The sequence below is a fragment of the Bos grunniens genome, chromosome 23, assembly GCF_055505025.1.
Source record: "Bos grunniens cultivar Pamir isolate PY7600 chromosome 23, Bosgru_T2T1.0, whole genome shotgun sequence".
NCBI lineage: Eukaryota > Metazoa > Chordata > Mammalia > Artiodactyla > Bovidae > Bos > Bos grunniens.
In genome coordinates this window covers 49,657,192-49,676,627 of record NC_141187.1, presented here as the reverse complement: position 1 = coordinate 49,676,627, position 19,436 = coordinate 49,657,192, and the positions used below count along the sequence as shown (strand labels likewise).

General features: G+C 58.7%; 1 protein-coding gene across 9 annotated transcripts in view; it reads left to right on the top strand.

The window, feature by feature from the left end:
* RREB1 (ras responsive element binding protein 1) overlaps positions 1-11,267 on the top strand; it is a 168,425-nt gene extending 157,158 nt beyond the window's left edge. For 8 of the 9 annotated variants that reach the window (XM_086370365.1, XM_086370367.1, XM_086370363.1 and 5 more), the window contains 3 exons: positions 1,251-1,412; positions 6,081-6,881; positions 7,937-11,267. In XM_086370365.1, the coding sequence (XP_086226491.1) occupies positions 1,251-1,412; positions 6,081-6,881; positions 7,937-8,448 (1,475 nt within the window). In that variant the 3' untranslated portion in view covers positions 8,449-11,267. The remainder of the gene's footprint in view (positions 1-1,250; positions 1,413-6,080; positions 6,882-7,936) is intronic. The other variant, XM_086370371.1, reaches the window with a different exon arrangement.
* The last annotated feature ends 8,169 nt before the right edge of the window (positions 11,268-19,436 follow it).

Genomic DNA, 19,436 nt, shown 5'->3' with positions numbered 1-19,436 from the left:
CTCGGCGCCAGGCCCATGTTGTCCATTACCCGCGTGTGGGCTTGTGTGCCTTCACCAGGCTCTGGGGCCTGGTGATGCGCGTGGGGATCGAAATGGAAGGCCAGCCCCCATCGGCAGGTCGAGGGAGCAGCGCTGGCTGGCTGCCTGCTGTGTCTTGCGGCGGGGGGGGGGGGGGGGGGGGGGGCGGAGGGTGTGTATGTGTCCAACCAGGGCAGCCCTGGGGTCATGAGATAGCGGTGAGCCCTGTTTGTTGCTATACAAAGCCTTTTCCCAGTGACCTTGGAACGTGGCAGCTGGGGAAAGCAGAGGACTCCAGTGAGGCAGGAGATGATAGCACGCCCCGTGCCCTGAAGCCCACGCCCTCCCTTCCCTGCCCCCCTCTTCTTTGCTTCTCTTCCTCCTCACTCTGTGCCCTGGCTCTGCCATGCGTCCATCCTTGCAGGCGCAGATCAGGCACCATGGAGCCCCCAGAAGGAATCCTAACAGAAGGAGGGGGCGCTGGTCACAGCAGATAGTGGCCAGGTCAGGCAGGTTGGGGGGGCGCTCGGGGACCCAGCTTCTTCACACTCGGGGTGCTGAGTGGAGCACGTGGTCTCTGGGGAGACTCGTCCCTGCTGGCCCCTCATCTCCCACCGGCAAGAGTGTAAAGTGAGGGGGCAGACCCGACACCGCCCCACCCCCGCCCAGGCCGTCTAGCTGGCTAGAGCCACAGGACCCTTGAGCAGAGGTCGGGCGGGAGGCACCCTGGGAAGTCCAGGACTCAGCTCTTCCTGTCCAGGTGGGCGGGTCAGACCCCTAGAGACCCCCGGGGTTTCAAGATGGCCCTCCATCCTGTTCGGTGCCCCGCGTCTGCGGTGCTGCCAGGCTGGGGTGTGCGTTGGCATCCTCGCTGTGGCGGCCACGGGCGGGGGCCTGCGCACGTCCCTCCTCTCACCTCTGTTCTTGTTATTATGTAAGATTTTTTTTTTTTAATTGTGAGATTTATTTTAAAGATATGTGTCTTGCTTTCATTGTTAACTTTCAGTATTTTAAAGACAAACCCATTATCCACTCAGGATGAGGGAAGATGACCGTTTGCCTTATTGAAGTTCTCGGGGTTCATTTCTTACTGTGTTTTGTTTATTTTCTTGAAAGGGGTGGGGGGTGGGAACCAATGCCAGTGATCCCCGGAGAAGGAACCGGAAGCAGACTTTCCTTTTTCGCTGCAGTAGAAAGCCAGGTAAATATGTATTTTTTTTCCCCCGATTCAGGTCAGAAACCCTTCCCTTGTCAAAAATGCGGTGCCTTCTTTTCCACCAAATCTAACTGTGAACGACACCAGTTGCGCAAACACGGAGTTACTGCCTGTTCCCTGAGAAGAAATGGGCTTATCCCCCAGTCAAAAGAGAGTGATGGAGCCCGTGATAGCACAGGTAGTGCCTCCAGGCGGTGGAGAGGGGCGCCCTTAGCCGCCCGGCCTCCCTTTCTCTGCAGGAGCCCGCGTGTCCCAGCTGCTGGGGAAGGTCTGACCTTCCCCTCCCCACCCCCCCACGCCTGCTCTTGCCCTTTGCCCCCTAGAGCTGGGCGGTGCGGGAGGGTGAGCAGTCCCGCTCTTTGTAGGAACACGTCTGAGAGGGATGTGGAAGCGCTGGGCTGGTGTTTTGGGAAACCCCAGCGGGGGCCTTGTCCTACAGGGCAGGGATGGGCCGGCTGGGAAGGTCCTGCAGGAACCCGCGATGCCCCGCCCCCCACGGGGAGGGGCCGGCCAGGCGGAGTGTTTTCTTTTCAATAACTCTCTTCCCAGTAAAAACCTTAGTCCTGTTTGAGAAAGCACTGTGCATGTCCTTTCTCTAATCCCATCTCCGCTTGCTCCGAATCCGGGTATTATTCTCGTGTGCTGATACGCGCTTCCTTCCTCCAGCCCTCCAGAGCAATTAACGGCTGCCCGTGCGTCCCCCGCCGCCTTTTTCCCTTCCAGCTTCTGTATTTACTCATGTTCTCTGTTGAGTGCCTTCCATTATCTCCAACCGCTGGGGGTTTGTGTCCCTCACCCCCGAAACAACACCAAGCATCGCTGCCTTTGGGTGGCCCAGACGCGGGGCCGGGGGCTGACGCTGAGGAAGTGTTGCAGGTGTGGGTTCAGTGTGACGGATGGCGAAAGCTTGACTTTTCCCCATTTTCTGAAGCCGAGGAGACTCCCCCCAGGTGTGTTTTCCTACTGTTCCTGGTCACTGTGTCCCATGCTTCCTGCCCTCAGACTGAGTGGGGCGGGGGTCCCCCTCTCCTGGGAGTGAGCGTGGACTGGAGGGCCGGCTCTAGCCCCCGCCCCCGGCCGCCTCGTCCGTGTTGTCAGAGACGGGGAGGGCGTCGGTGCGGAACCTCTTCTCGGGGCCACGCCTCCCCCCAGCCAGAGAGACGCCATGCCCTCGGCCGTGGTCAGACCCTCCGGCTTCCAGGCCCACGTGACTGGCCAGGATCTGCTAGTGGAGAGGAGTCCGGGCGCCCACGGAGTCTTGCTGTGACTGCTGCCCTCGGGCCCATGGTGCTGGGTGACCTGCCATTCACCCCGCGAAGCTGGCCACTGGGCTGGCAGGGCGCAGCTTCGTTGGGACGGCCCTGCCAGTGTCTGAGTCTCCGCTGCCACGTCAGGTTCTGCCCGGCCCCACTCTTGCAGCCCATCAAGGTTCCCAGGGGGCCGCGGGGCGCCCTTGGCGCCCACGCTGGCAGACGAGTCTTAAAGTGTAACAGCCACGATGCACACTTTGGGTTCAGCATCTTGAGCTGTGTGACCAGGGAGCACCCAAACCAGGGCTCCTGCAGATGCGAAGCTAGTCTTAGCCTCCGGGTAGCTCCACGTCTTCACGGTGGGGGTACTTGTTTTATAAACTGCAGTTATGAGTTTGGCTTTTCCAAGTTTCACAGCACCCTCCTCACCTCGACCCTGCCCGGAGGGTGTATAGGTTTCCCTTAAGGGACAAAGCCTCTAGAAAAAGAAAATTCAGTGAGAGTTGTAACGAAAAACCAGCATAGAGAAAATATAGGTTTGGTGTAATTGTGGTCACAGTCCGCGGTGAGAAAGAAGGCTGAGAGAGAAGACGAGAGAAGGAGGGTCGGGGAGCAGGAGCTCCGTGCTTTCGAGAGCTTTTCACACCAGGTGAGGGCGATGGAGGGTGGAGGTTTCTTTCAGGCTCCTTCCCATGAAGTGAAAAAAGTCAGGCTTTGGAGAAAAACCATAAAAACACAAAGGCAGGAAACGACCCAGGCCGTTCTTGAGGGATTTCTAGGTTTATATGCCTGGGTTGCATTTTCGGAAAAATCCCAGAACATGTTTTGCAACATAGGTCTGACTTTCTCAATCACAGAAGGTCTCTCATCACAGTGTGCCCCAGATTTTCCCCAGAGGAACGGGGACAGTGCTGGGATGGGGCAATGTTAGCTGAAAGGGACGTGTTGATCATTCAGAGCCAGACTGAGACTGAGGTGCACTTTGTCCCCTCGGAGGATGCTCCTGGGTCTTCCTCAGGTGATGCTTGTCGCAGCCTTCCTGTTTGTGGGCACCTGCGGGTGACTTTTCAAATCAATGTTAGCATGAAGTTTTTTGGGTTTTTTGGCCAGGCTGCGTGGCCTTTGGAATCTTAACTTCCCTGACCAGGGGTTGAACCAGGGCCCACCGCATTCAAAGCCAGGGAACTCCCCAGCATGGGTGTTTTGAAACTGTCGCTGTAAGGTGGCCCCCTTTGCTGCCCTGAAGCCCCTCATGCCCGTGTGGGCCGGGCCCCTTACTCCCGGCCTCTCCCCTGCCCAGGCAGATGGATGTTTAGGACGTAGGTTGTCAGCTCAGTTGGAGAGCCTGAGATTTCTCAGAAGCAGTAGATGTTTACTTGTTCGCTTGACACGGAGGTCTTCACTCTCACAAGAGAGGAGCTTTATCTACGAGTGCCTTCAGAGGCTGTCTGCTTCCTCTAGCAGTTTTCTTAGATTCGCGTCACAAACAAGGGCCTGGCTGACGGGAACAGAAAATGTTTAAAGCCGCATGGCTTACAAAAGTCACCAGCTCAGCCGCCTGCATTTGGGGAGGGCGCGTGGTGAGGAGAGCGAGGTCCGCGTAGGGCCTGGCCTTGTACGTTGCGCGTCCACGAGACCCAAGAGGTTAAGTCCGTTGCGCTCAAGAAAAAGCTCTTGGAGTGGCTTGCAACTGCAAGGGCCCGGCTGCTGTAAACGCCCCCTGGTGGACGTCGGGCAGAAGGCGGCCAAGCTCCCCAGAGGAAACGAGCTGGCCTCCGCTGCCTTCAAAGAGAGCATCACCCCCGCTGAGGAAGGCCCCGCGGTCAAAACACTGATCTGAGTATGTTGACTTGGGTTTGGTTTCAGAATTCACTTAGTTTATCATCTTAAATATATTCTACTGCAATCGAAATCTTAAATAACCCATGTTCTTTTGGTGAAAAAGAAAAATAGTGATTAGTGGAACAGGCTAGAATGTTCTGAGACAGGAAGTAACCACACACACACATATACCCCTTGGCTTCCCCCCCACACCTTTGATTTTAATGTAACTACCCACCGAACCAATAAATAGGAAACCAAGCATTCTGTACTTTTTTATTTTGAAGTTTACACCAAAATCCATTTAAAAGGTGCTCTCCGAACAATTAAAGAAAATGAGCATCTGATTTTTCCTTGGAAAATGGCCTAGATGTTGGTGTGGGTGTGTATATATGTATGTATCTCGGGAGTCTTCTTTAATCTTTTGGGTAATTGCCAAAAGCCATTTATTGTCAGAAATTTTATACTCAGCCCACAATTACTTGCTTCCTTCTGAAACCTTCTGAGATACTTGCACAGAGGCTGCCAAAAAGTAGTCAGAGTGAAACCAACGGAGAGAAGGAAGCGGGAGAGCCGTGTAGCGGGCCTTGGTGGAGCCGATGCCTTTGCTTCGCCGCCAGCCCAGGGCTGCCCTGATCACAGATCACAGCCCTGATCTCTGCCCAGATCACAGAGCCTGTGCCTCAGGCCGGCGTGGTGCTGGTCTGCACACGGCAGGGGAGGGGCCGGGTTCGGTGTGTGAACCCGAGCTCAGAGAACGGGCCTTGTGAGGGCGGCGCGAGCCGTGTCTGCCGCAGAATGGATTCCGTCAGCCTGCCGCCGCAGCAGTCCCCCGGCCGTTGTACTATAGTTAAAAGTTGGGCTCAGCAAGCTTCAGCTTCACCGTCAGAGCTCATGATGGATAAGGGGCTAAGACCTTGTTCGACTAGAATGGCGAGGAGATGGTGCTTTTGATCAATACCGTCATCTCTTGGGTGTCGACAGTGTTCCCAGGGGGCCCGCCCTTAAGAAGGCCGATAGAAACCGGCGGACTGTCCACATCTGGTTTTGCTGTGGAGAGTGGACAGGTAGGAACCAGTCGAGAGATAGGAAACGTCTCCGCTCCCTACCCGGGTCCCAACAGCAGCCAGGGGGCCCTCAGGTGTGCACACAGGTGTGCATGTGTCTCCTGTTGCCCGCGAGCTCTCCCGGAGACCAGCCGTCAGGTGGGAGCCTCTGGACTGCAGACACCGAACCCTGGCTCTGCCATGTCCCGTGAGCCCCTAGATCCCGGGGGGGGGGGGGGGGGGGGGCTGGTCCTTTGTATGCTGCATGTGTATACGGCTCTCTGCTCTGGAAAATAACTTCTCCCGCTCGGCTTCCTCAACCTCCCTCGCGCTGCGAGTCTCTGGAATGCGCCCGCTGTCCTCTCGCGGTCCTGTCTGTCTGGCTGCCCTGAGCCGCTCGCCCACCCCTGGGGACCCGGAGCATCCCTGTGTGTTCCCGGGGAGGGGGTGGGGGGGGTGGAGGGGACAGCTCCAGGGGTGGAGGGGAAGGCGGAGGGCGCAGGCGCAGGCAGCCTGGGACCCCAGCCTGTGTGTGCGCCCATGTGGAGGCTCCTTTTTAAAATTAACCTCAGATCCGCCTGGGGGATGCAAGGGGTGACAAGGATTCGGGTGAGAGAAACCCTTGCTGGGGTTTGGGAGACAGGCCCCGAGGGGTGGGTCACGGGCGAGCCCTCGGAAGGGGTGTGTTTGGGGGCGCGGGTCTCAGCCTGCCCCGTGCTTGCTCCGCAGACAGCCAGTCGGACGCAGAGGCCTCGGCGGCTGGCAGCGAAGTGCTGGACCTCACCGCCCGGGAGCTGCCCGCGCCAACCCCAGAAGGCGCCTCGGAGCCCAGCCCGGCCGCGGCCCCGGCCCCGGAGGACCCCCCGGGGGGCGCGCAGGAGGAGGCGGAGCAGGTGGCGGCGGAGGAGGACGTGCATCCCGAAGAGGAGGACGCGCAGCCCACGGAGGAGGAGGAGGCGGAGGAGGAGTGCGCGGAGGAGGAGCCGGCCGAGGCCGCCGACGGCCCCGAGGAGGACACGGTCAGCAACAAGAGCCTGGACCTCAACCTCGCCAGCACGCTGATGGGCTTCAAGCTGGCCGAGGGCGAGGCGGGCGCGCAGGACCACAAGCATACCTGCCACGTGTGCGGCAAGAGCTTCAAGTTCCTCACGACCCTCAGCCGCCACCGCAAGGCCCACGACCGCGAGGAGCCCGGTGACGAGAGCGCGCCCCCCCGGGAGCACGAGGGGCCGCACCCGGCTGACCCTGAGCCCCCCGCCCCTGAGCCCCCGGCCGAGGCGGAGGTCACACCCGATGCCCCGGCGGAGAAGCAGAGCGAGGCAGCCGAGGGCCCCTCGGACGCGGACGGGGACGGGGAGGGCCCCGCCGAGAAGAGACCGCTGGAGAAGAGTGACGACGACAAGAAGCCAAAGACAGACACGCCCAGGAGCGCAGCCAGCAAGGCGGACAAGAGGAAGAAGGTGTGCAGCGTGTGTAGCAAGAGGTTCTGGTCCCTGCAGGACCTGACCCGGCACATGAGGTCGCACACAGGTGAGGGGGCGGGGCAGACTGGGCGGGGCGGGGGGGCGGGGATGGAGCTGGCGGCCCCGGGCACACTGGGCACGCAGAAGGCCCGTCCTCTTAACACCCAGAGGGCCCGGGGAGCGGCAGTGGTGTTTTCCAGAGCCTTCTGATCAGCCTCTTTGCCCTCTGCACCTCAGTCTTCCTATCCCTAGAAAGGGGGGTGATGGCTGCCCTTGTCTTCTGGAAGCTTCCAGAGGAGTACGGGTGCCAGGAAGGGCTGCGGGGTGGCCCAGGGAGCAACAGTGTGGCGGGAGTTGGGCTGGGCTCGTTGCACCTGGGCCTGCACGCGGTTGGGGGGGGGGGGGGGACGGGGTGCCCGTCAGCCAGCTCTAGTTGCTCGGGCCTGTGCGGGGGGTGGGGGGGGGGCTCCCAGGTGTGCCCATCAGCCAGCAGGTGCTGGGTTGGCCGCAGGGCTGATGGGGCTAAACCGAGAGGGCACCTGCTCGCTCCCCGGGGCACAGCCCCGCTCCTCCTGGAAGCCACCACCTCTGGGCATGAGGCCACAAAGCCCCTGCAGGGGCCACTGCTTGGGTAGAAAGGAGGCCTGGACGCCTTGCCCCACCGAGCAGGAAGACACCCCCGTGTCTTGGTCTGTGCTTCCCTCCACTCCCGGTGGCTAAGGAGGTTTCATCCCCTGCCGAGCCCCTGCACTGGGCTCCCAGCAGAGGTGTTCGTGGGCTCCGGCCAGGTGGTCCCCTCAGCTGCTCTGCGTCCAGGCGCTAGCGGGTCTGTAGCTCTGACTCTGCAGTGGGGCCAGCCCTGGGGGCCCTGTCCGGCACCTGTGTGCCCGAGGGTCCCGGGTCGGGGGTGAGAAAGCAGACCGGACCGAGGCTGAGGAGAAGCTCCGTGCGGCCCTGCTCCCCCTCCTGTGCTGTGGTTGGGACAGAGGAGGCTCCTGTGAGCGGACCGGGGTCTCAGCGGCCCAGCACGCTACCCCTCGGGCCGTGGCTGTACGTGGGCGGAGCTGGGCAGTGGTCGCGGGCGGCCGGGCTCACAGCCCTGAATCCCTCTCGGTTCCCCAGGAGAGAGGCCGTACAAGTGCCAGACCTGCGAGCGGACCTTCACGCTGAAGCACAGCCTGGTGCGCCACCAGCGGGTCCACCAGAAGGCCCGGCACGCCAAGCGCCACGGCAGGGACAGCGACCGGGAGGAGCATGCCGAGGAGGACAGCGAGAGCGAGTCCGCCCACAGCGGCCCGCACCCCGTGTCGGAGGGCGAGGGCGACGCGGGCCTGCACGCCAGCGCCCACGTGGCTCTCACGCGGAGCCGGAGGGAGAGCCTGGCCGCCAAGGACGCCGGCCGCCGGGAGGAGCGGGCGGCGGCGCGGACGGCGGGGGCCAGCCAGGCCGCGGCCGGCAGGAGCACGCCCAGGGCCGCCGCCGCAGGCAGCCCCCCGGAGCCAGCGCCCCAGGGCGACCCCGGCCGGGAGAGCCCCGCGGGCCTCCTGCAGGACCTGCTGGAGCTGCCGGGCCGCAGGCCCGCCCACCCCCTCTTGCCCACTGCCGACAGTGCCTCGCTCCTGGGCCTGGAATGACGACCCGGCCCGCCCCCCAGCACGCAGACGAGAGCCAGCAGAGCAAAGCGCCCTGAATCTGCTTCCCGAGGTGCCCTCAGTGCCCCTTGGCTGCTGGGAGGCCAGAGAGAGAGGGGGCGGTCGCCCCCGGGTGCCATCGCCTTACAGACCGCGGGGAAGGGCCGCACCAGCGATTCGAGTGCCTTAACTACTTACAGCCCTTCGTGTCCTCCTGGATGTTGTGTTTCCAAAACGACTTTTTGAAAAACAAAGCAAATATTTTAATGAATTATTTGGAGAGGACCTTTTCATTTAAGCATTAACATTACCTTCTGTCTTGGTGTGTGTGAGCTTGTTTTTGCAAATCTGTGATAGTCACGTTTGTTCTATGAGCTGGAAACAGACGAAAAAAAAAACATGCCCTTGGATACCTATGGCCAATAACTGGAAGAAAGTGACGCGAATTCCATGTAAATTCCCAGAGGAAATGTGGATAAGATGCTCATTTCTCAAATAGACTTTTTTTTTTCTGTTTGCTACATGGTGGAGCTGTAATCTGGTCCTCGGTGTACTGCAGGATGTGGTTGATGAAGGTTTCCAATTTGGTTCAAGCCAAAACCAGGAAAGGTTCTAGCTTCGACCTGGGACACATTTCCACTCTCAGCGTTAGACATGCCGTTACTGCTGCAGTTTCCAGACAGAGGAGAGTCCCCCTGGCAACTGAACCGGCGGAAAACATGCATAGATGTCATATATCTGATTCCTACCCCCAAACCCCACCCTTTTCGGTATATGTATTAATAATATTATTATTATTATTATTATTTGTAGTTCATCAGTTTGCTGGTCTCTGCAGTCAGCAGAAACAAATGGGCAATATTTGTCCTGGGAGACCCGGGCCGCCCCCGCCCGGGCCTCCCCGCGCGTGAGCGTCCACCCGCAGCCTCTGCCAGGCCCCCTGGGGCGGCAGCTCTTCTACTGTACTCAGACACGCCTCTCTTCTGTGACTGCAGCACCCAGCAGGGGCCCCGCGGTCCTCCGCCCGCCCCTGGGGGGCCGGGGGGCAGTGGGGAGGGGAGAGGAGGCGAGGTGGGCGCCGGGGCCTCCAGGGAAGCCGGGCGGCAGGACCCGTTGCTCGCCAGGTCTTCCTGCCAAACCCAGCCCAAACCCACCGGCGCCCCCGTCCTTTGCAGAGCGAGGGAGTTCTACTACTGGTAACAAAACTGCACACGGGAGACGGAGAAGGGATGTACATTCCCTTCCTGTAATCTGGGGTTGGTGCTTGAAGAGAAACACGTGTCTCTAGTTTCTGGGTCGCCCGAGCCCCTGGGCGTACAGAGGTGGATTTTCTTTTCGTGAGCATCATATGCAGGCAATAGACCCCCTCACTGTAGCTGCCAGCAGTGACTGGAAACTGACCCTACTGTAGCTGGGCTGTGCTCAGCGGCCTGTCCTCTAGCCGGGACCCCCCCGGGACCCCCCGAGCCTCAGTGCCTCAGGCCCCCCCCGGGACCCAGGGCTCCTCTGTCCTCAGACCTGTGCCCACCACAGGGACCCCCGCCCTCCCTTCCTCACCCACTCCCGGTGGCCAAAATCCAACCGCCCAGACTTCAAAGGAAGCTGTGTGTTCTTGATGTGATGAAAAAGCGGTATCTTTGCATGTGAAAGGCGAAAGGTTGAGGTATATTAAGATTTTTAACTGTATTAGGGATGTGTGAACCAGTTTCAAAATGAGGTTTTATTTACTCTAGGTGAAGACGAATCAGAACCAATGACCCCCCCGCCCCGCCCCCGACCCTGTATCACTTCATACGAAGTGTGGTGTGCTTGCCTAAAACCAGTTCATTCATCCCTTAATTTTTTAAGACGATTGCTGTTATTTTCATTGTTATTATTATTATTTGGGTGTTTTGTTTTCCTTTGCAGCTCTCCACACTAAAACTCGGAACGTTGTGGGGAGAAGCCACGAGTTAACTCTGCGCTGGGGTGAGATGTCGCCGGAACCAGCCCGGCACTGCGGCCAAGGCTGCCGCTCGCAATAATCACTATTGATTTAAAGCTTTATTTAGCCTTCATCTGTACCCTCGTAGTCGATAAGGTCTTGCCACATTTTATTAGTGAGGTTGAGAGATGTTTCATCTGTTTGTTGTTCTGTCCCCTCCCCCAGTATTAAACTGTGAAATTTGTGATTTGTTTAAACTCTGGGTGAATCATAGCTTAGTTTGCATGTCCAGCTCATTTGTTCCTATACATTTTGTTTGATTCTTTTTCTCCTTCTCTCAGGGCTTTTACAAAAAAAAAAAAAAAGAAATATATATATATGGATCTTCTGAAAAGTTTTTTGAGGTGCAAGTTTCTCTCTTTTGTTTTTTCTCTTTGATTTATGAACACGATGCTGAGATTCAATCACTACATGAAACTCCCGGCTGTGAAAACAAGACGAAAACCTGGGGCTGTTTTTCCCACCAGCCCCCAGGGGAAGCCGTGTGGCAGTCGGATGCCCGTTTGTTTCAGAAAGTCTCACCGTTCTTTGCACGCTCTGTTCCTCTCTTTCCTCCAGAAGGAAGTTGATCCTGGTGATTTCAGCCCATGCATTAAACAGGAAACAATAATAAATGTGTAGAATTCATATTTTTCTAAAGGGAACTTAAAAAACTGCTGCTACATGTTGTGTACAAAACTGGTTTATGCCACAAGAACAGAGAATCACAGATCCGGGTTTGGTACTTCTCGTCCCTCTTTGTGTCCAGTTGTATAGACTTCCAGATTCAAAATGAGAAGAAACGCTGTTCTGTATCAAACCATCTACAAGCAATAAATGTTATATTTTAAAAACGGCAGGTTGCTGATCCTGCGGCCGTCCTTTGATTTGCTGTGGTCCTCTGAGCTCGTCCCCAACCCGGGCCGCTGCCTGTTGGGGGTGGGGGTGGGGGTGGGGGGCCATCATTGGACGTGGGCATCTGTGGCGGTGGGTGGGAGAACCTCAGACCTGCTTGCTGCCTGCTGGGCACCTGGGGTTCCCACAACAGCCCTCACCCAGGCAGCATCTCTCAGCCTCGGGCCCGCGTCCCCGCTCACCCGGGGGGTCTCTTCGGGGCCCCGAGTGGTCGGCGGCAGCAGCTCAGGCCTCGCTCACAACAGCTGAAGCGGGGGGCTGTGTCTCCGGGCCACGACCCCCTTGACACACTGTGCTGGCTCTCCCCCTCCAATCAGGCTGTGTGGGGTTGAGTTGTCCCCTGGGCGGAGAGCTCCCGACTCAGACCTGCTGGTGTGCACAGGCCAGGGGCCTGGACAGCATGGTGACTCCAGAGTTTGGGGGACACAGCCAGTCAGAAGCCACATTTGCGGGATCTGCTGTCACAAAGCCACAGAAGGGCCAAGGCCCAGATCCTGTAAGCCCAGAGTGGATCTCAAAGCAGCTTGGAAGGAAGCGGGGTTCAGGGAAGCTGATTGTAAATGTTTCCAGCAAGGTGACTGTGTCACAATTCTGAGCGCAGAGTGCTCGGGTCCTTCAGGCCTCCAGGTCCCGGTGTCGGGGACCGCGCCCACCCCCGCTGCTTACCCCCATATTACACACACTAGCCTCAGGAGACTGACTGTGGGGAGGTGCAGTGAGGGGTCCTGAGTTGTATTAATACAACAACCAAATAACTCGGGAGCGACTTTTGCATAAACAAGCAGCTCCCAGGAAGCAAGGCCTCTGAACTGTCCAGCCGTGGGGCCATTGAGCCGCGCTGACGGCCACCCCGCTTCTTTGCGGATGGGGTCGTTCCCGGCTGGGAACCAGGACCGTGCGTGGTCAATGTGAAGGGCAAAGGGTCAGCCCCTTTGGAATAGGATGCCCAAGATGGGGCGCAGACTCCAGGAAAGGCCCACATGTCTGTGTGTGTGCGTGTTGCGTGCAGCCCCGGGCGGGTAGTGCTGAAAGCAGCCTACAGGAGGCGCCAGATGGGACCTGTCAAAAGAGCAAGCCCGTTCCTTAGGAAGAGGAGCTGAGTTCATCTGCCCCATCACCTCCCCTGCTCGGGATTGTGAGCTGACCCCCTCCCTCTGGGGAGTGAGCTGTGGGCCCCTCCTGCAGGCCCCCACCTCCCGCCAACCCCGGGCAGGAGGGGAGGACCCATCCTGCAGGCTGGAGCCTGTGGGTCTTGCAGAGCGGGCGTTCCTGGCAGAGTGTGTACTTGGCCTCTCAGGGCGATTTCTGTCGTGAGCCTCAGCATTCAGGGTGACGTGTTTATTAGGTAAACACGTGGGCTCGGGCTTCCCGCTGTCTCTGCAGAGAAGCCGGTGAGGCGCAGGTGGCCCCAGAGACGCAAAGGCCTTCTTCAGCAAGCTCTGCTTCCCCTTCAGCCTCCTCCCGTTAGAGACCCCCTCCTCGGGTGCACCTTCCCTCTGAGATTTGGGGAAACAGAGATGTTCACGTGTAAAGATCAGTTTTACTTTTGCACCCGTCAAGACAAGGATGAGGCCTTGAACTGAATGGAGCTTCGGGGGCGGTTGCTGCTCGTTTTTCTCCAGGGTCCGGTTAACCAGCTGCAGCCCAGGCCTCTGCCGTCTGCCAGGCGCTGCCCTCGGCCCCGGGGGACAAAACAAGCAAGACGGGAGAGGCCTTTCCCTGTGGGAAGGCGGGTTTTCACGGTGAAACGCGGGAAACGGAGAGTCAGGCCAAGTCCGAGGGCAGAGTAGCCTCAAGGGGGCAGGCCGCCAGCCCTGAGGAAGTCACCCACTGGGGCCGCGCCTGGGGATGCCCCCGCAGGAAAGGTTCTGGAAGCAGCCTGGCCCCCCAGAAGCCACTGCAGCAGGAGCAGACAGGGAGAGGCCGGGTCCTAGCAGAAGGGGGGTCATGAGTGCACTGGGGGGCGCCCAGGACGCGGGCAGGTCGGGGGCTGCACAGAGACCCCCAGGAGGCAGCCTGGAGCCAGCGGGGGCAGCTGTTGACAAGGGGCCCATCTAGGCTGTGTTCTCAAGCGGAGCCAACAGGAGGAGATGGCACGTCAGACCCCTGACCGGCAAGAGGTCAGAGCTCAGAGGTCAGGCCCACCCCCGGGTCCTCAGAATGAACTCACACAAGAGGAGGCTTCACTTGTTTTTTTAAGTAAACTTTTCTTTTTGTTTCTTTTTTTTTTTTTTTCTTAAACTCAGTAGAGGGTACTTTGCCAAGAAAAGAGAAAGGAAATAAGTCCTTGGTCGTTCCTGCCCCATTTCCAGGAAGTGGCTGGTGCCAGGGCCACGTGAGTCTGGGGTGGGTCCCCAGGGTCAGCAGCGTCCTCCCCAGTGTGACTCCCCGCCCCGACCACCACCCTGACCCCCAGCCCTCATCCTCATCCGGGTGCCCTGAGACGCGAGTGAGGGCACAGGGAGCCGGAGTCCCAGGCGCCGCGTCCCAAACTTCTGTCCCAGCGCGGGGGAAGCCTGGGGATGTCCAGCTCCCGACGCAGCCCGGCCACTCTTCCTGGACAGGACCGGCTTTGATGGGCCGAGTGGACATTAACCCAGGTGGTCCTGGCCTCGATTTCTGATTGAGTCCCCAGACAGGGATCAGGGACTCAAACACATCCCTCACCGTCTGTGCCGATCACCACCCCACTTCTCCCGCCTCCGACCTCATCGGATTCGGCCCTCGCTGGAGCCAAGGTCTGTAAATGGTGCACTGGGCTTGACCTTGCCTCGCCTGACTCCAAGGTCCGTGTTCCTGGCCTACCCGGAGACCCGTCAGCCTCTCTGCACCTTTAAATTTAGGTCCGAGCAGGGCAGGTCCAATGCCTGCTGTCACTGTCTTCCCATCCCCAGAAACAGCATTAGGGGCTGCTTCCCTCTTGCTGCTGCTTCTCACATGCGTGTGTGTTCTTTTGTGTGTGCTAGAATAACTACATAAAGTTTACCATCTTGACCTCTTCATGAGAGCTTAAGTTTGTGGCATTGAACGTGTTTCCGTGGTACAGCCATCACGCCCGTGCTCCGCGGAAGCCTCCCTCTTCCCGACTGAACCTCGGTCCCCATGAGACACTCATCCCTGTACCCGCCCACAGCCCCCAGCCCCCAGCCCCCACCGCCTACCTTCTGTCTCTGGGACTTTGGCTGCTCTGGGTTCTTGTGGAAGTGGAAAGAACATCACGTGTTTGAAAGACAATTTACTCAACACCCTGTTAGTGAGAGTCTGATAGGATGGTGGGTGGTTGAGTCACTAAGTCGTGTCTGACTCTTTGTGACCCCATTGACTGTAAGCCACCCAGGCTCCTCTCTCCATGGGGTTTTCTAGGCAAGACTGTAGAGTGAGTTGCCATTTCCTCCTCCAGGGGATCTTCCTGACCCAGGGATCAAACTCGGGTCTCCTGCACTGCAGGCAGATTCTTTACCACTGAGCCACCAGGGAAACCCAGGTGGGGCTAGTGGTGAAGAGTCTTCCTGCCGATGCAAGAGACACAGGAGATAAAGGTTCAATCCCTGGGTGGGGAAGATCCCCTGGAGAAGGGAATGGCAACCCACTCCAGTATTCTTCCTGGACAATCCCTCGAACAGAGGAGCCTGGCGGGCTACAGTCCACGGGGTCGCAAGGAGCCGGACATGATTGAGTGACTGAATGCCTGATAGGCAGGAGCTCAGACACGGGGGTGTTCACCTGGAACTCAGGCAGGGGGCAGGTGGAAGGCAGCACGCCTGGGCTGGGGGTCCCCCTGCCTGAGGACGCAGCAGCTGCCCGCCCCTTTGCTGGGGTGCAGGGCGAGCGCAGGAAGGGCTGATGGCTGGGTCTGGCCGCGAGGCTGCCTCCTGCCTGCTCCCTCACCCCTGAGGAGGGGGTGACCACGGTGCCCACCTCCAGGGATAGCCGTGCAGACTCCACGGGGTAATACACAGCGTTCTCAGCCCGGGACCTGCTGGCAGACACGCATGAGGGAGGAGCTCAGGTCTCGTCACCTCTGAGGACGCCTTCTTCCTGCAGCGTGAACCACAGGTCTCTGCCCTCAGGGATGGAGGAGGACAGGCCTCCCCTCGTACCCCCAAACCCAGGCACCCGTGTCCTACCGCCTGGGAGACTGGGAAGTACAGGCACTCAACCCCAGCCAGCTGCTCCCTGCAGACAAGGGTCCCGGAGCACGAGCCCCCATGCTCTGTGATCCAGAGCTGCGGGCTCAAGGCTGGCCCGAGGTGGCCTTGGAGCTTTGGTGAGGCGGGAGGGGGCCCCGTGAGCTCCCCGGCTTCCCTCAGACCCCCACACGCACTCACAGCCCAGGGGGACCCCCAGCCTAGCCTCCTATCACAAGCTCCTCTGAGGCAGAGCTGGTTTCTCTCTACTTGGGGTGCAGGTGGGCACCCAGAGAGGGTGGGCACTGTGGCCCCCCCGGGAGCTCAGGGACCAGCTGAGCAGCTGGGACACGTGAGAGCCCAGCCCCCCTCCGAGGAACAGAGGACCAGGCTGACCCGGGCCCCTCTGGGGGCTCCCCCCAGCCCCCCACCCCGTGCCTACTGCAGCCTGCACACAAGCCACCTGAGAGTCCCGCTGCCCGAGGCACAGACCCCGAAGGCCCCTTGAAGGGGCTGAGGAGCAAGCAGGACCCTGGGGCGCACCACCCCACCGCCGCCCCGCCCCGGGTGCCAGGCCGCCCGGGGCCCTTCCCACCCCCAGCTCCCGGAGCGGCCTGGCTCGGCCAGAGGGCCAGGTTAATTTTAAACTTGAAATTGAAGGTTACTGTCTAACAATAATAAAACCGGCCCCTCCGATTCTTGGCTGCCAAGGCGGTGTCCTAAATAAGAAACCAGCGGGCACTCCTTGCCCAGTTCGCTTGGCAGGAAGCCACAGACCCAGGACGGGAGGAGGGCCCGCCTGCCTGCCCGGCACTGGCCTCCGCCGTGCCCGCCACCGGCTGTCAGTGAGGGGAGCGGGGCCCGCCAGGCTGCAGCGGCTCAGCTGGCCTCCGTGCCAGGACCGCAGCTCTGTGAAGCAAAAGTGATGTCTGCTCAGTGTGCAGATTCTGGAAGCTGCAGGAAAACACGAGGGTGAAGTGAAGTCGCTCAGTCGAGTCCGACTCTGCGACCCCTTGAACTATATAGCCCACCAGGCTCCTCCATCCATGGAATTTTCCAGGCAAGAGTACTGCAGTGGGTTGCCATTTCCTTCTCCAGGGAATCTTCCTGACCCAGGGATCAACCCCTGGTCTCCCGCATTGCAGGCAGACGCTTTACTGTCTGAGCCCCCAGGGAAGCCCGTAAATACGAAGTGGGTGGAGGGGTGGGGGTTAACACAGTCATCTTGCTTCTCAGCATTGTTTTTATTGATTGAATATTGCTGTTTCAGTCGGGCCCAACGTCCCTTCCTCTCTCCCTCTCGGACGTGTTTATACAGCACTTTGCATGCTGCAGCTTGTTTTCCCATGAGTTTTGTCTCTTGTCTTCACCCTCATCCAGTGAACTAGGAAGGAAAAAAACTCCTTGTCACCTTGGAGCAGAGATGAGGATGAAATGAATTACCCAGGTCAGCCAGCTAATGGGCAGCCTTGTTAGGATGAAATTGCCCACCAAAAAGCGACAAAGGATCTTAGGAGGGAAAATTCCCAGAGGATTCTGAAGCCCAGGAAAGTTTGAAAACCACTGTCCCAGAGATTGGGTTTCCCTGGTAGCTTGGTTGGTAAAGAATCCACCTGCAATGCGGGAGACCCCGGTTCGATTCCTGGGTTGGGAAGATCCCCTGGAGAAGGGATAGGCTACTCACTCCAGTATTCTTGGGCTTCCCTGGTGGCTCACCTGGTAAAGAATCCACCTGCAATGCGGGAGACCTGGGTACGATACCTGGGTTGGGAAGATCCTCTGGAGAAGGGAAAGGCTACCCACTCCAGTATTCTGGCCTGGAGAATTCCGTGGACTATATAGTCCATGGGGTCGCAGAGATTAGACTATCCCAGGCTCCTGCCCACCAGCTGCCCCGCAGGAACCTCGAGGCCATTGTTCAGGCTGCAGTAAATCTCAGATCTAGGAAACACGCCAGGACCTTCCTTCAAGCACCCCACCTGACCTCTTCTCCAGCCAGTGGGGCTACTCACCCACCTGTATCAGCACAGGGGCCCCACGGGGCCCTGTGGCCAGGCCATACTCAGGAAGAGAAGCTCCGAGAAGCTGCGACCCGACCTGGGCCCCGAGCTCAGGGAGCAGGTGCCTCCACCCGCCTCCCGTCCTGAGGTTTGTGTTGTTTTCATGCCTCTAAACCACCGTTGAGGAGCCCACGGACCAAGAAGTTGTTTCAGCTTTCAGGTCTCACTGTTTAAGAAATGCATTTCTTAAGGCTAAAGCTGCCATAGATAGTAGTTTTTCTGATGGATCTGGGCAAAGTAAACTGAAAATCTTCTGGAAAGGGTTCATCATTCTAGATGCCATTAAATGCTGTGCCTCACCGGACTGACCGAATGTCTAGGGCAGCTGCCCCCCAACCTCTGCTCAGTTCAGTTCAGTCGCTCAGTCGTGTCCAACTCTTTGCAACCCCATGGACTGCAGCATGCCAGGCCTCCCTGTCCATCACCAACTCCTGGAGTTCACCCAAACTCATGTCCATGAGTTGGTGATGCCATCCAACCATCTCATCCTCTGTCGTCCCCTTCTCCTTCCACCTTCAATCTTTCCCAGCATCAGGGTCTTTTCCAATGAGTCAGCTCTTCCCATCAGGTGGCCAAAGTATTGGAGTTTCAGCTTCAGCATCAGTCCTTCCAATGAATATTCAGGACTCATTTCCTTTAGGATGGACTGGTTGAATCTCCTTGCAGTCCAAGGGACTCTCAAGAGTCTTCTCCAACACCACAGTTCGAAAGCATCAGTTCTTTGGAGCTCAGCTTTATTTCGGAGAAGATGATGGCACCCCACTCCAGTACTCTTGCCTGGAAAATCCCATGGATGGAGGAGCCTGGTGGGCTGCAGCCCATGGAGTCGCTAAGAGTCAGACACGACTAGGAGACTTCACTTTCATGCACTGGAGAAGGAAATGTCAGCCCACTCCAGTATTCTTGCCTGGAGAATCCCAGAGATGGGGGAGCCTGGTGGGCTGCTGTCTCTGGGGTCGCACAGAGTCGGACACGACTGCAGAGACTTAGCAGCAGCAGCAGCAGCAGCTTTCTTTATAGTCCAACTCTCACATCCATACATGACCACTGGAAAAACCACAGCTTTGACTAGACAGACCTTTGTTGGCAAAGTAATGTCTCTGCTTTTTAATAAGCTGTCTAGGTTGGTCATAGCTTTTCTTCCAACCTCAAGCCCCAGTTTATTTCTCTCGGGGTCTGCACAGTCACAGCGGCTGGGGGCTGGCTTCACAGTCAGGACCAGATGCCAAGTCTGCCCTGACCTCCATGGCCCTGGCCAGCCCAGGCCACTGTGACATCTGGGGTCTGCCCTGGACGGCCTGTGCACCGTCCCCTGGGTTCGGTGGGCCTCGGGGCTATACCAGCCAGCAGAACACTGGCCTGCCTGGCCTGCACCCTTCTAGAACCTTCCAGATGATTCCCAGCTGTTTTCCCTCCCCGCTCATCAGCACCAGGGCCCAGTGCCCCCACCCCAGCTCCCCCCAACCCCCCGCCCAAGTTAAGCGCTGACTCTCCAGGGTTTGGATCCTGCTGAGGAAGGTGGGGCTGAGAGGTGCCCACGTTGTGACCCTGAGCAAAGGGTCAGGGGACCTGCCAGCCTCAGAGAAGAGGTGGGCAGTGGGGTGGGGGCCAGGTGGGCAGGGGCGAGGGGTGAACACGAAAGGGGAAACACCTCCTCATTTTTATTGACACTGAACTGACCCAGCCCAGTTTTTCCTGTTATGTTTTTGCTTTTTTCCCCTCCTGTTCAGGGCTCAGGCCCCAACCCCCACGCTGCTCCTTCTCTGGGGGACCCAGAAGTGACTCAAAAGTCCCTAGAGGAGGACTCGGGGCTGGGGTGGCTGTCACCTGGAGGAGGGGAGTTTGCAGGCATCCCGGTGGGGATGTCTCCAACTCAGGGGACAGTGAGCGCTGCGGCTGCGTTTGAGTCCGGGGTGAGCTGAAGCC